Genomic DNA, 15,684 nt, shown 5'->3' with positions numbered 1-15,684 from the left:
TGCCCCTGCCTCTCACTACTGTTTGGCAGAGAGAGCTGCTTGTTATGTGGCTCTGCCCCTCTCAACCAATCAGTAGCTGGGGAGAGGGGACAGGCCTTTTAATCAGCAGTAAGGGATGGGGCCACGGGCTCTGTGGCCAATCAGAGGTGTGAGGGGGCCTTGCTGCAATATGGCCACAAAAATGGCAGCCAGCTTCGCAATCTGCTTGTAAAATTGGCTACCTGCTTCCTCGATTTGGATAGGTCCCCACTTGTGTGTCTGCACACAGTATTTGTTTTTTATTCTATCCCATATGCTCACAAATTGCATTTAAAAGATAAATAGCCTACTTGTGTAGACATTCAGAGGGTTAATATGCCATTAGCTATTTACATAACAAAGACTGCAAATAGGTTTAAATAATTAAGTTACTTATGTTTATTCAATTTCCAAAAGCTGTACTGTGACATAAATCACTTGATATTAAAGTAAATGGATCAAGAACAGGGTTAGGTTCTTAATTCTAACTCTTATTTCTATTTCAAAGTAAAAACTTAAGTTCTCCAGTATGGTTTACATTGGTCAAATGTGAGAAACAATATAAAATGTACCTTTGCTGAATATGTGATTTATACCGCAGATGGCAGATGCTTGGTTTTAAAGTAATGCTGTAGGCCAGGGATGCAAAAGATACCACTTGTGGGTTGCATTTGTCCTACAGAGCGGTTTCATCCAGCCTGTAGGCTCTAGAAGGGCCAAGAACTGGGGTTGGGGCCTGCTGGTGAATGTCTACCCATGGAGCCTCATTAGAGATTAGTGTTAATGGAAAGTGGGGGGGGGCATTAAGTGATATATTCGTTATCCCCCATTCTGCTGTTGCTGCCAATCACCCAACTTCTGGGTCCAGATCCAGCCTGTGAGGCTCTTTACATCTAGATCCGGCTGGTAAGGAGGAGCTCTTTGGTTCAGACCTGGCCCAGGAGCTTGGGTGAGTTTGACATCTATTGTTGGGCGTAAGAGTTGGATATTAAGATAGTCTAAAAGAGCAGGAAAACGAATTAGAAGGAGAATCATATTCATTAAGGTAAATGACAAATAATGTTTTGCCCCAGATTTAAAGTACACTGGCTCTTTAACAGGTTATTTGTATTATCTAGTTATTGTTATTTGATTATGTGTTCTAAGTACTGCTCTAGGATGGATGTCAAGGGACTAAATAATATACATAAATGTATATAGCTTTATTTGGTATTATTTGTATTAGACTGTTTTAATTAATTTATATTAGTCAAAGTACTACAATTTCTTCAGAGCTTAGGGAAAGAGGAATATATTACTGACCAAAAATAGACTTTCTTGTTTTTTGAAAAGATTCAAAATTAGAAATTATAGAGCATTGATTCTTCTATTCTTGTATATAGTACAGAGTGAACATACACTTCTAGAGAAATGTGCTCGACTTGCTTGAATCCTTCTTCCTTTAATAATCTTCAGCATCACCAGCACAAATGGCAAGTAAAGCTTTTTCATAATGTCCTGATGCAAAATGCTGCAAGGAAAAGAATGCTTATGTAATGATAATTTTTCATAATTTTTCATGAGAAAACTGTTTTTGAGTATTAGGGAACAATGACTTAAAGGACCTTATCTGCAAAAGTTGTGTGGCATTCTACAGTTTCTAGTCCAAGATTATTGGCCCCGAAGTTGCTAGCAATTTGGATACCTTAGTTTTTGGGTGCCCAACTTTAGGCATCTGAAAGAGGTCTTGTGTTTAGAGGTTGGCTGCTTAACACATTATGAAGTCAGGTTCCTTGACTGTTTCAAAATATACACCCAAAAATCACCGGTAATTTTTCAAATATTGGCCCCACATATTTCATGATTTAAGAAAGAAAATCTTGACTTATTTTATAAAACTTTGGCAATAATGCTTATTATTGTCTGAAGAAAGGGAGCCAAGAATTCTGATGACTGCCGGCCAAACATTAGGCCAGGTTTTGATCTCAGCTATGCATTGAGATACATCCAGACTAACTGCTTGAATACAGGTCAGTGTAGGTACTCTTAGTATTAAATCAATTTGAATGAAAAAATGTGGCTGATTGTGTTATCAGGAATCTAAGTCCAAATGAAATAAAACACCAGCCCCCGCAGACATGGAACCCAGTTTAATCTTGTTGAGGTTAGCGGCAAAACGTGAGTTGACTTTTAGGACTAGGATGAGGCTCTATCATCAAATTTTGTAATTTGTATTAGAATTTTTTGTTTTGTTTCCCTGTAGAACTAACTGATATGATCATTTGGGGTTTCTTTATAGAGAAAAGAAGCTTTAGGAAGTAATCTGTTTTCATAGCAGTACATTAAGGTGAGGCTGCAGTCAATTCAATCGTGTCTTCTTTGTCTTTTGCAAAATAAGGCATGAATAGAGGAGTCCCAGATGTGGTGAAACAGTAAGGGCAGATATAGAGAAGCCATATAATGTGCACATATTTGCATTTCTTGAATAATATGTAAAATTGGTTCTGTGCCTTAGGGTGAATGTGACAAAGGCTCCTGAATATTTTAAGGTACAATGAGTTATGCTACACAAGTAACATAGCCCAGGTAGGGAATTGTTATCATCTTTGGGACACCTGACGTCTAGACTTGGTTGGCACCTGAAGCTACTTTAAATTCTAGTATAACTATTTGGTTGTTTCACAACCCAAAATGAGAAGAGTAGAACAGAGCATGCTCCTGCAGCACCTTTTCCTTGCCCAAATTGCCTCTGGGCACAGCCCCACATCAGAAAATGTACTTGTGGCACTTACAAGTCAACAAGGTCTATGTCAGTAGTGGAATTCTTTTATTCTAAGCATTTTCAGTGGGCTATTCTGTCCCCTTCTTGTCCCCTTATCATGCCAGATGTCCCGGAATATAAGAGTGAGTTTAAAATTTAGTAATGCCCAGGGGCAATGATCATAGTTAAAAACACCACTCCCAACATTATTTAGTTCATTCTTCTGTCTTAATTGCTTACTTACTGAAAGTAGTCTGTGGCACCAAACTGATGTAGTTTGTGAGGTTGGGTACTATAAATAATACTTCTGCTTTTGCCTCAAATGACAAGATATGATTCAGAATTAATCCTTGCGGCTGCTCTGGTACCAATATGTTAAACCTAGTTCTTAAGCTTTGTACAGTATATATACAAAAGAATGAATAAAGACTTACTTTGAGATCATGAAACAGTGATTTGCCATATCTCTCTTTGTAGCGTTGTCTTATAGTCAAGAGATCTATTTCACTTCTGGCAATCAGAATCCTGATGATAGTTTTGTTATGGAAACCAAATTCCTAGAAAGGATAATGCCATGAGAAAACTTAACTGAATGAGTGTATGTAATTCATATATATGAGGATGAGAAAATTAGGCTCACCAGATAGATACTCTAGAGAAATTAGGTCTCTAAAGCTTTATTGTAGTGAGCTTTCTCAGCTACATACAGTATATTCATATTGCTGTGTAACAGAGGTCAAACAACTGCCACTTAGCACTGCCAAAACTTTTTTTAAGGCAGCAGGGTACAGTGGCACTTTAGAGACTAAACCAGGGGTTGGCAATCTATGGCCTGCAAGCCAGATATGGCCCATGGAACCATCAGATCTGGCCCACAGACATAAGGATTTTGGCTGTTGTTGCTTTTCCCATGCCACTGCAAGTAGAAGTGCCAGCTGTGGGTTCTCTCCCATGCTGCCACGGGGGAAGTGCTAGCACCTACCTTGCTGCCTGCCTTCCTGCCTCTGAGTTCAGGTGGATCATTCTAGCCAACAGCTGAAATAGGTTGCCTGCTGCAGGACTATATAATTCAGTAATGTATCAGCTTTCACAGGTAAAAGCTACTTTGTCAGATAGTGTAAGGAGACTGTCATCTATGAAAGCTTATGCCTTTCTGAACAAGTTAGTTTTCACTGTGCCTTCCTGTCTTGCCTTCTGCGTAATTTAAGGCTAACAGGCTAACTACTAGAATACAGGCTGGACTAGAAATTTTTTAAGTATATTTGCAGATAATCTGAAACTGGCAAGGACTGTGAATACACTGAAGGAAGGAGCACAATTTAGAAAGGGTTTTGACAGATTGGAAAGCTGGGCTGGAGCTAGCAAGATGAAGTTTAATGCTTATGAATGCAAGGTACTCCACCTCAGGGGGAATAAACAAAAACCCAACTACAAAATGGGTGACATGTGGTTGGATGGCATCTCTATGGGGATGGATCTAGGAGCCTTGGTGGATCACAGACTCAACATGCCTCTGCAGTGTGATGCACAAAAGGTGAATGCAGTTTTGGGTTCCATCAATAGGAGCATTACGTACACAACATGGGAGGTGATAGTGCTTGGGACTGGTTAGGCCTCTCCTGCAGTGCTAGGTGCAATTTTTGGCTCTACATTTTAAAAAGAACATGGAGAAGTAAGGGTCCAGAGACGGGGACAAAGATGAAGGGCTTGAAAGGCCATTCATATGAGGGGAAGATGAAGGAATTAAGCATGTTCAGCTTGTAGAAAAGGTGCTTGGGAGCAGTCTTCAAATATCTGAAGGGCTGTCATAAAGAAGAGGGAGAATCCCTTTTCTGTCTTTCTGTCCCCTGCTTTACCTGTGGCAGGTTAAGTTGTGCGACAAGGCTGATTGTGTAGTTTTAGTAACTGGTTAGAAAATGGATTTGGATAATTTGGTGGGGGAGTTGGACTAAATGACCTTGAGAGGTCCCTTCCAGCCCCACTTTTCTATAAATCTGTGCTTCCACTTCTCTTTTTTTAGAGTTAATAATCACTAGGCAGATGCATTTACTTTCTTTAAATATGTGCTTAAGTGCTTTGCTGAATCAGGGCCTCAGTCATCAGTCTGTTTTGTTGACGCTGCCCCCAAGATGCTGGTGGGATTGTGATTTTTATGTAGAAACCATCCACTCAAAATTAAGCAGAGCTCACTACTCTTTCATGTGAGTAACCAAACAGTTGTCATCTTCTGAGCATTGTATTGTCAACTGCAAATCACTTGAGGTATCCAGTTTCCTAGATTCATGCAGTTCAAAGTACAGTTGCATGGAGGAACAGTGACATCTAGTGTGTAGTTACAATAATCAAAAATCCAAGGTCTTGGGAGGCTCACTACTGACTTTGGGCTATTTAAAGCTCACAGGTTAAATTTCTCAATTAGCTAGTCATGCTGTAGCATGATCTCCCAAAAGCAAGTAGTAAGGGAAGTGCAGAAGGCTCAAGTTACAGCATTTGATTTTCATTTGGTGAGTGCAATATAATCTTTCTAACATCCATCAGGGACTACAGTTTTAAATATTGGAAACCTTAACAGACACCTGGAATCATGCAAGTATTCTAAATGGAAATCTGACAAAGATTTAATGTAATGTGATTGGCTAATGCACTGTATAACTGTAAATTCTGTATAAGTAAGTATCATTTCACTGAAATCCCTTGCCATATGATTTTGAAATTACTATGGAATTATGAGGAATTTTTCTTGATGTTTTTGCAGCTTAATGCACTTTCACCAAAAATATAAGTTGAAGGTGAAAATGGAAAATTCCACATTTCACTTGAAAAACAGCCCTTGTTTTGTACAACAGTTTTGGCATCAGTTTTGAAATTAAAACAAAATGTGAACAATATAGTGTGATAAAAACTGGTTTTGCCAATGCAAATCAATGAAAAGCTAAGGAAATCTTTTCTGTTAAGCTGTATGAAGAATTTTCAGGTACATATGCATGTACATATATACATATTTATTTACATGGTGCTTTAATGTTTTAGCAAGTGCACACACAAGTAGCTGGGCCTGCATATATATAAATGGAGTCCCACTGAAATTTGGTCAGTTTTTTTCCACGTAACAGTTTTTGTACCATGATTTTAGCAGTAATATTTATTAATTCTCTACACAGGAAAGTCACATAAGAAGAAGATCATTCCTATAAGATCATATTGTTAATAAAGTGCACTTTGACATTTGTACACAAGGGGGAGAGAGAGTCTACAGAAAATTATGGTTTTTAGTTTTCAAAAAGCCAATGCAGTTACCAAGCAGATATTCTTAAAAGAATCTAAAGGTTTCATTTTCTTTTTATGCAGAGCAAAATTCATTTCCTGCTCTAGCACTTTGGCTTTGAAATTTATCTAATTACCAAAAGCTTTAAAACAAGCAAGCAATATTTAAAAATGGCACAAACTCATTTTTTTACAACACAGAATGGAATAGTGATACTTACATGGATTGCATTGTAGAGTCTGTAAGCAAAGTAGGAAGGCTTATCTCGAACACAAAGAACTGAGAGAGATAATTTAGGTAGAAAAGATTAAATATTAATTTTTCCTGAAATTCTCATATTTTCTAGTTTACTGTAATTACATAAGGCCTAAAATTACATTCAGTTTATTTTCCTGTAATTCTGAGTAAAATGTGTATCTGTGGTTTGAAGGATGACTACTGGATTGAAATTAAATTCATGCACATTGGTGGAAATTCTCCTGCTGTACATAATCAAGTTTGTGGGTCAGGTTGCCATCTCTACTGAAATAAACACAAGCCTTTCCTCAGAGAGTTTTTCAGACAATACTTATTCCACTCACTGTGAAATTGCCCCCAAAGCCCTTGGAGGCACTGTGCCTCTGTACCGACTTGGACCTGTCTTTCCTTCTTCTGGCATACTGGTCAGTGCAGGTTCATCCTCCGTTCAACCAACAGATAAGTGGCTGGTATCTTAAAGATGATTACGTTTGTCATTCACAAAAACCTATTATGTATTCATACTTTTTTCCCCTAAGATGTTCATCAACATCCTATATTAATGTCTTTTAAGCTTTAGTAATTTAGCCATGTTACCATCTTTGTAAAGGTAGAGAAATATCATCTTCATTGTATAGATGGAGCACAGCAAGCTTAAGGGCTTGATTCTGCACCACTGAAGTCATAGTAGTTTTGTCTTTGATTTCAGTGTAAGCAGGATTATCCATTCATGGACTTGAACAGGATGATGCGAGAAGTTAACAGGCAAACTAGGAGTGGAACCCGAGTTTGCTCAATCCCTGCCCAGTGCTGTTCATTTTAATCTTGTCTCACATAAACATGAATCTGTGATTCAGTTTAAATATGCCTTTTTCCATGCAGCATTTTAGGTTGGTTCATTGTCCCCCAAATATTCAAAGTTTTTGTTCCATGTAATATGAAAATAAACTACAGGAAAAGGGGAAACAGCACAAAATTTTAATTGACCATGTATACTTTCTTAAGTTGTTATTAATATAAAGATAATATTTTTACCTATAGCTGCCAGTAGTTCTTGAAAGTATCCATCATAGCATTCATTGATGGCATTTACTAGGTCTTGTCCAGCGATATTCTGGAACTCCTGAAAAACTTGAAAGAAACAATATGTTTATTTAACCTTTGCTTTGGTAGGGTGATCATATGGAACAATGTGAAATCTGGGACACTGCCCTGCCATCTCCCTCACACTCAAGTCAGCAGTTCTGCTGCAGGCAGACGTGGAGGTGGGGTGGCATGGTGTAGCTCTGGTATTAGTATTCAGACAGCTAAGGGAGTCAATGGCCCATTAATGACTGAGTATGCTTTACTTCACAGGTGTTAACAATCCTCTTCCTTTTTTTAACAGTCATTCCACTAATCAAGGTAACCTCTTATGGGCTAGGGAGAGACATTACATGTAAACCAGTTTAACTGATCAGAAACTGGTTTAATCATGTAACAGAACAGATATTCAGTGCACATAAATCAGTTTCAGAATGGCTGAAATTGGTTGAAGGGGAACCTGGTTGAATGTAGGACGGATGACCCCGTTCTACCCTAAGAGGACCCCCGCAATGAGATTCTATATGGACTGAGACATTTCCTTCGAACCACTTCCTCCACCATTGCGGACCATTGTAACGGGTTTGGTTGTATCTATCTCCTTTCTCTCTCAGCATCGCAAATCCCCACCCTCCCCTTCCCCCCCATTCCCCATCCCCGGGCGTTCCCCTCCTCACCCCCATCCCTCAATTGTTAGTCCCTCGCTTGGGCGATCTGTATTTCGCTACTGGCTTTGTCATCTTTTTTGGATTCCCAATCCTAAACATTTACTAATAAAAGTCTATCAGACTTAACTGATTTGGGTCAAACCAGCTTATGCAATATCTGTCCCAGACTTCTTCCTGGTTTAAGTTAAACCACAGTCCTCAAGCATACCAGATGCTTTGCAGTTCTTGGCGGAGCTTGGCTGTCTGCTCCAGAGAACAGACCTGGCCCTGCCCTTCTGCTTCCTAGCCAAAGCTCTGGCAGAGGCTGCAGGCACAGTAGGTTCTGCCTTGCTTCCCCCTGCCACAACCTCTCTTCACTGCCTGCCGGTCAAACAAGGATCCCCTCCCATCTCCCACAGCACAGCCCCCAGCCCCATGGACCCTAGGCATATGGACCCTAGGCTAATGCTGAGAGGTGTCTGTATGTGTGCGTCTCGAATTTCACTGGGACAGGCAGACAGAACAGTGTCCACTTAGGGCTTTTTGGAGCTAATCAACAGTTCAGCTGGTGATGTCCTTCTGTTTCTTCCTTGTAAAAAGCTGTTTAAGAAGAGCTTGAACTAATGAGAGAGGCTTTTGCTTTGTTGATGGGCTCGTAAACACTGTGTCATCCCCCTGCTGGTGCCCTTGTCTGTCAGGTTTGCAGACAGTATGGAGAAGGAGATTGAAAAGCTCAGTATCATCAACAGATGCATGTGGTGCACACCGGCCTTTGCCTCAGAGTGCTAGCAACACTCCTGCCCCTTGAGCAGTGAATGGGCAAAAGCCTGTGATGGTGCAGGCAGAGCAGGTGTTTAAACTCCTCCCTAATCAGAGCATCCTGCTGGGGCCTGGCCATGCCCCTCTCAGCTCAGCATTATGGAAGGGAAGGGAGGGCTGCTGCAGTGCCTGCTGGCTTCTAGCCTGAGCCACTGCAGGCATGTGTCTGAATTTCCTCAGTCCAGAGAGAATGTTTGTGCAGTTGCAAACCAGTTCAACTTCAGCAGGTTAGACTAACCTGCAAAGATTGAATCAATTCAGGTTCAGGCTTTTTGAATGTCTGTCCCTAACCTTAAGGCAATTTTGCTGTCTGCTAGGGCTTCCTATTTCACAGCTTGTGCCACTCCATGACTCTGCCCTGTGCTTGGGGTGCTTATTTTAATTTTCACTGGTTGGCTGGGACTGGCTTCCAAAATCTAGGACTGTCGTGGCCAAACCAGGACTTATGGTCACCCTATGCTTTGGTCAATGATTAAACTGCCACCAACTGATTTTATTGGTTTGTACATGTGCTTTGTTTATTTCTGCAAAATAACACTTAATCTAAAAAAAAAAAAGGCATTGAGGCCTATCCTGTATTCACTAAGTAGTAAAACCAGGTGGGAAACTGCTGCAAGGGCAGTTGACAAGTCTCTGGTATAGCTGGGAATAGCACACTATAGATTATACCAGGAACTTCTGAATAGCTGTGCAACTTCTGAATAGCTGGGAGCTGCATACCATAGGGGCATCTCCTCCTGCCCCATCCTCCCTACACTGTGCACACAGTGTAGCCACTCTGCCTGCCCTCTGCTGCGCGGGTACCACTGGCCCTATCCAGCCATATGGGCAACTCAGGCCCATTTGAACCATGCTGCCGCACCCCGGCGGTGGAGGCAGGAAGTGGAAGCAGGAGGAGAGAGGGGAATCCTGGAAACCCCAGCTGCTAAAGCAGCTGGAGCAATTAGGGAAATGGTGGGCAGGCAGGCCACATGTTAATCCTTCAGTTAACATGCGTTGTCAACCGTTGTTGCTGGATGTTATTAACATCCAGTTCTACATTAAAACAACCATCAAGAGTAGTATTGGCTGGATAGAGATTTTTGCAACACCTGTCAAGATTCTGAGATGCTTTTTATCTCACTATGTAATTAAAACCTGTGAAACACTGTCATGAATGGAAATATGTCAAAAACATTAGTTTTCAAGTAGGGAAAAGTCAGATTGAGAAGTAGTGTGTGAGGATGTACAAAGGATTGCACTTTGAATGCTAGACAGTCTTCTGTTAGAAACTTCACAGAAATAGATACAATTTTAGAGAATTTAGCTTAAGCAAAACAGATGGAACAAATGTTGTGTCAAAAGGTTTCAAGCATTTATTAGCAAATCTCACTTGTGTTGGAATTGTGTTCTGCCCTTGGATTGAGAGACATGAAAAGGTAGCTTAGCAGCACCTTTGCCACCTCTTCCTCCTGAGTGCAGTGGCAGGTAAAGTCTATTAGCTTCACCTTTTTTTTCTCTCCTTATGGAGAATTCATATCTATATCTATTCTATACTGATCTCATTCCTGCATTCCTTACACACCCAATCCTTCCGCTAATTCCAAAGGAAATTTTCTGAGCACAAAATTGCTTAGGCTTACAGGTACTAATAATTACAGGCTCTATTTAAATCTGAATATGGAACTTCTCTGTGCCTTCAGTTGTTCCACTTTTTCCTGAAAGCTATATTTTCCTTTTCATCATATACTCAAATAGCTGAATAGTTGGATTCATAAATGATGATAATTACTCATCCACAGCTGTTGGTAGCTCTTGTTGCACAGGATCATTTGTAGCATGTTTTTGTGTTCCCCTGTCTTTTGCTGACATGCATCCCAAAGGACCTAATATATCAGAAGCAGAAAAAGGTACAAATGATCATTAGTGCCATACCACTTTAAACAAGCCTATTAAACAAGACTTTTAAAAAAGCCTTTATTTTATTTCATGTTAGAGGAGTTGCTAGCTGGTTGTAGTTACCGTTGCATCCTGAGCAGCCATGGCAGGATCCGCATACCCATCCTCTCTAATTCCCTGTAAGAAAGTTTTCCTCTATTAATTCTTATAAAATACTGAGAGAGAATGAAATTATCTTTAGATTACAATAATCTAGTCTCATTCTGAAATAGTCATTTTGGGCTTTTATATAGAAACAGTATATGAAAGCTGGTTTCTGCATCTCCAAAATATTCCACTTGTAAAAACAGGAGGTGTTATGGCATCTCCAAAGTCCATTTCTTCATTGCAGAAGGAGTTATAGTCATGATGGGATTGATGGCAGGAAGAAAATGTGGAGGTGAATAAGGCTTGAAAGATCTCATTTTAAAACTTTTCATTTCTGGAAGGAAAAATTGTGAATAACTAGATGACGTTACTGCTTTGTGGAGATACCATAATAGGTGGTTATGATGTAGACCAGCAGTGCTCAAACATTTTCCTTAGCAAAGCCAAATAGGCAGTGGGTGACCCCTCCGTGGGCTTGTGGTGGTGGACCCAATAGAGCACCCCAGATGGGTGCTATGGAGCCCAATCTGGCCACATGGAGTGGGGCGGGGCAGCTCAGCCCCGATCCAGCTTGTGGGGCAAGGAGTCTTGGCACAGCCACAACCTGGCTTTGTGACAGGAGGGTGCAATGACTGAGCCCCAATCCAGCACTATGGGAGGGAGGGGGCATGTCCCAGCCCCTCAAGGGGAAGGGGTGTGGCCCAACTTCAACATGGCCAGATGGGAGGAAAGGGGCATGGCTCCATGGAGAGCAGGAGCAAATGGAGCGTGGCCCAAACCCAAACCAGCTATGCGGGGGAGGAGGTGTTGCCTGGCCCTGCCGGGGGAAGGCCATGGGCTGGCCCCAACCTAGCCAGGTGGAGGGAAGGGGAAGTAGCCCAGATCTATAGTGGAGGGTGGGGGCAGAAGGGGGGCATGGGCCAGCCCTGAGCCAGCTGTGCAGGGGGAGGGGGTGTAGCTTAGCCCCAACCTGGCTTGGGGCTCGGGGGGGGGGAGTGGGATGCAGGGGTGCCACATGCATATGTTCATGTGCACACACATGCACATAGCAGCCAGGCAGTGGTGGAGAACAGCTGCCTCAGCTTCCTCCAGGTAAGTTTATGCGGGGGCACAGGCAACACATTGGGGGCAAGGAGAGCACAGGTGATGCATGGGGGGGAATGTGCCTCCCCAGATTTCTGTACCCAAAATAGGCACAGAGTACAGGGCTGCAGACTGATAAGACCAGTTCCAGGTGGGAGCCACCTCCACAGCCCAGACTTGGCATGGGATGGAGCTCCCTGCCATCATGGCCACCAAGGTGAGGCACCCCCAGCCTGCCTGGCAGCAGTGGGGGGCACAACTCTGCACCTCACCCTGGTGGCTATGGTGGTGCAGTGCTCCCTCCCACACTGGGTCTACCTGCTGGGTGGCGGAAGCAGCTCCTGACAAGGGTTGGCCCAGCAGCAGGTCTGTGCCCCACTGTGGACACAGAAATTGGTGGGGTACATGCTCCCCTTCCTCCCCATGTATCATCTGTTACCTCCCCATGTGGCCTGTGCCCACAGCCCTCCTTCCCCATACACCCACCCTTTTCCTCATACACTGGAAGCTGGGGGCAGTGGGTCAGAAGTGGGGGTCATCAGCCAGGCCAGGAGGCTTTGGGTTGGGAGTGAAGAGTACTAGCAGGGCCAGAGGGCTGTGGGTTGGGAGTGATGAGCAACAGCATGGGCAGAGGCAGGACACAAACATAGCAGGGCTGCTCAGCACCACAAAGCACCGGATGGGGTAGAGGGCAGCTGCAGCTGGACCTGCATTCTGGTAAGTGAAGGGGGCAGGGCGGATGTATGATTTTCCATGATAGAAAAACCCAGCCAGTTTTGGGCTCCACAATTCAAAAAGGACGTGGAGAAACTTGAGAGAGTCCAGAGAAGAGCCACGCGCATGATCAGAGGTCAGGAAAACAGATCTTACAAGAACAGGCTGAGAGCCATGGGACTCTTTAGCCTGGAAAAGCACGGGCTCAGGGGTAATCTGATGGCCATCTATAAGTTTATCAGGGGTGACCACCAGTATCTGGGGAACGTTTGTTCACTAGAGCGCCCCAAGGGATGATAAGTTTGAATGGTCATAAACTACTACAAGACCATTTCAGGCTGGATATAAGGAAGAATTTCTTTACTGTCTGAGCCCCCAAGGTCTGGAACAGCCTGCCATCAGAGGTGGTTCAAGCACCTACATTGAACACCTTCAAGAGCAAATTGGATGCTTATCTTGCTGGGATCCTATGACCCCAGCTGACTTCCTGCCCCTGGGGCGGGGGGCTGGACTCGATGATCTTCCAAGGTCCCTTCCAGCCCTAATGTCTATGAAATCTATGAACCCAAAATCAAATGCCAAAATATATAGGTATTTAGAATTTATTTTATTATAATGATTGAGGCATTGGTAGGCTTCCAAATTGCTTTACAATTGTAAACATAGCAATAAAACATTGTATCCAGCTGATTCTTATATATATAGTGGCATTTCATTTTAATCACGGAAAAATGCAGGTTTGCGGGGGGAGGATGTGGGGGTAGGTTAAATCAGAGAATTTGCAGTTTTTAAACAGAGAAAATCAGGATCCCTGAACTGTAACAGTGGCATCTGCGTCTTCCTTACTTGTTTTGTAATGATTTGTTTATTCAACAATGCAATTTTTACAAAGGGAAAAAACCTCCACATTTTTCCTCAGAGTCCAAATTGTCAGATTAGCCGTATCAAACAGTGATTGTTTTGCTTTATGCTGTATATCATCATCACCTACAATTAAGTTTCAAGACTGAAAAGTTGCCTGACAATTTTGATATATGAACCAAAAAGAGAACATAGCTCATTTTTCCCATAGGTATTTAAGCTTTTTAGTTCTATAAACCAAACAGATATGATTTAGTAAATACATCAGGATCAGATACATATAGTTATAAGAAAAAACTTTTAGAATTGCTTTTTTTTAAAATATATTTTTTTAACCATAAGCATACTCTGAGGATATAATTCAAACCAGGTTTGGGAGTTTTATCATTCTCAGACAGCACTTAATCATTTCCTTAATTATATGTTTTTGCAACAATTTACGTTTAGTTTGGAGTTGACAATCATTCTGCCACAAAACTGAAAGTAGGGATTAAAATTATGTATTGTCTGCCAGCTATTTTGAAACCCTTGCCTGGTAAATATATTAATTCACATTTTTATTAAATTGTAAAGAATGTTCATAGAACAAAGAATAAAATTCTTAGAGACAAGATAAATTATTTAAAGGGAAGTATGTTGGAATAACTGCCTATGAATAAATATATGAAACTGGAAAGTATGACAAGTGGACAATAAAATATGCAAAGGAGTGCTTTACATAAATGGAAAAAAATCCTAAATTAAATTTTAAATGAATATTCTTGGTATTGTTTGATCAATGCATCCTACAAAGTACATCAATGTTACAAATCCCAGAAATGACAGTTTTTCAATTCATAACCATACAAAAAAGATCAGGACGAAAAACTAGCTCTTCATATTGCATTATAATTCTGAATAAATTATAATTATGTAGAAACTCAATACATTAATTAAGATTACATTAATTGGGAAATAATTGTCTTGCAAGAAACTAGCTTCTCTGAAGAATCTGTAGCACACAGGTAAACGGCTACTCATGCTGGGAACTCTATTGGCTTCCACCAACAGTTTCTCTATGTGCTATCAAGTACAAAATGTCTTTGACAAACAGGATTCTATTGGTTTAGAAATTGTCAAGAAAAATAAAAAGTAGAAAATGCTGAGTCAGAATGAGATATTTTCCTACAATTTGCAGAGCAATCGGAAGCAAGATTCTAATATTTTTTTTTTATTTTGGTCTATAAAATTGTCTAAAAAGAGAACTGAAAAGGGTAGTATTTTCAGCAAAAAACCATGGGACCGGGTGTTCTCTGTGTTGTTCAACCTCTGGCCTGCAGTTGTTCTGCAACTTGTTCAACCTTTGGCTTGCAGACTAGATTTGGCCTTTGAAGCCTTGTCATCCAGCCTGTGGGTCTCCCCACAGGTCCCAAAATTTGGCAGCAGGAGAGCAGTTAATTGCAGCTCCTTTGCTGCCAAATTTCCAGACTGATGGGGAGCCCTGTGGGCTGGCTGACATGACACTGCAGGCTAGATTGCATTAAGCAAGCAAGCAGCTGGATCCAGCTTGTGAGATTGGCTCACGCATAGTGTCAGGCTAGCGCACGCAGCTGTGAGAACACACTGTATTGCACCCATGGACCAAACCCATGTGCCAGATAAAGCCCATGGACTGGTTTTGCAGCACATACAGGCCAGAAGTTTTCGCACTACTACCATAGAGCTATGGCATGGTTGTTTGCTTAAATGGTACCCTAAGACAATATCCATAGATAGAAGGTTCAATTATAAACCTTCAAAGAAGTGCCATCTAAAAGAGTTCACCTGTAATTTTGTCAGGACTCTTTTAATGGCTTTTTTTTGGTATTCTGTCTGGCTTTTGATCCCAGAGGTCACCTTCTGGTTGTTTTTGTTTTGACCAATGAGAACTGCATATTATAAGGCAGGATAATTTGATTTGAAAGTAAAAAAAAGTCTTTAAAAAGCTTTAATAATGTTAAGAATTGAGATTAGTTATACAGTAGTATTGATTTGGAGATAACAGCGGTTATCTAAGCCTGCTGGGGGATGGGGGGACTACTGCCACTGCTGGCCCGCTGAGCGACCCTTGCAAAGCCAGCAGACCAAGGCACTTAAGGGAGCCCACCCCTGCCCCAGCCCTGGCACAATCTGTGGGCAAGGCAAGAGCCCCTAAGGGCACACTTGCCTGCCTG

The 15,684-nt window shown here is 41.7% G+C and overlaps 1 protein-coding gene across 1 annotated transcript in view; it reads right to left on the bottom strand.

The window, feature by feature from the left end:
• Positions 1-399: 399 nt before the first annotated feature.
• ANXA10 (annexin A10) overlaps positions 400-15,684 on the bottom strand; it is a 58,880-nt gene continuing 43,595 nt past the window's right edge. Inside the window, exons 7-12 of the mRNA XM_019534591.1 lie at positions 10,811-10,864; positions 10,581-10,674; positions 7,296-7,391; positions 6,244-6,302; positions 3,193-3,315; positions 400-1,528 (exon numbers count right to left, since the gene is read on the bottom strand). Coding sequence (XP_019390136.1) covers positions 1,460-1,528; positions 3,193-3,315; positions 6,244-6,302; positions 7,296-7,391; positions 10,581-10,674; positions 10,811-10,864 — 495 coding nt within the window. The 3' untranslated portion in view covers positions 400-1,459. The remainder of the gene's footprint in view (positions 1,529-3,192; positions 3,316-6,243; positions 6,303-7,295; positions 7,392-10,580; positions 10,675-10,810; positions 10,865-15,684) is intronic.

Source organism: Crocodylus porosus, unplaced genomic scaffold (assembly GCF_001723895.1).
Source record: "Crocodylus porosus isolate Cpor-Errol unplaced genomic scaffold, CroPor_comp1, whole genome shotgun sequence".
Taxonomy (NCBI): Eukaryota; Metazoa; Chordata; order Crocodylia; family Crocodylidae; genus Crocodylus; species Crocodylus porosus.
This window is presented reverse-complemented; position numbering and strand designations above follow the sequence as displayed.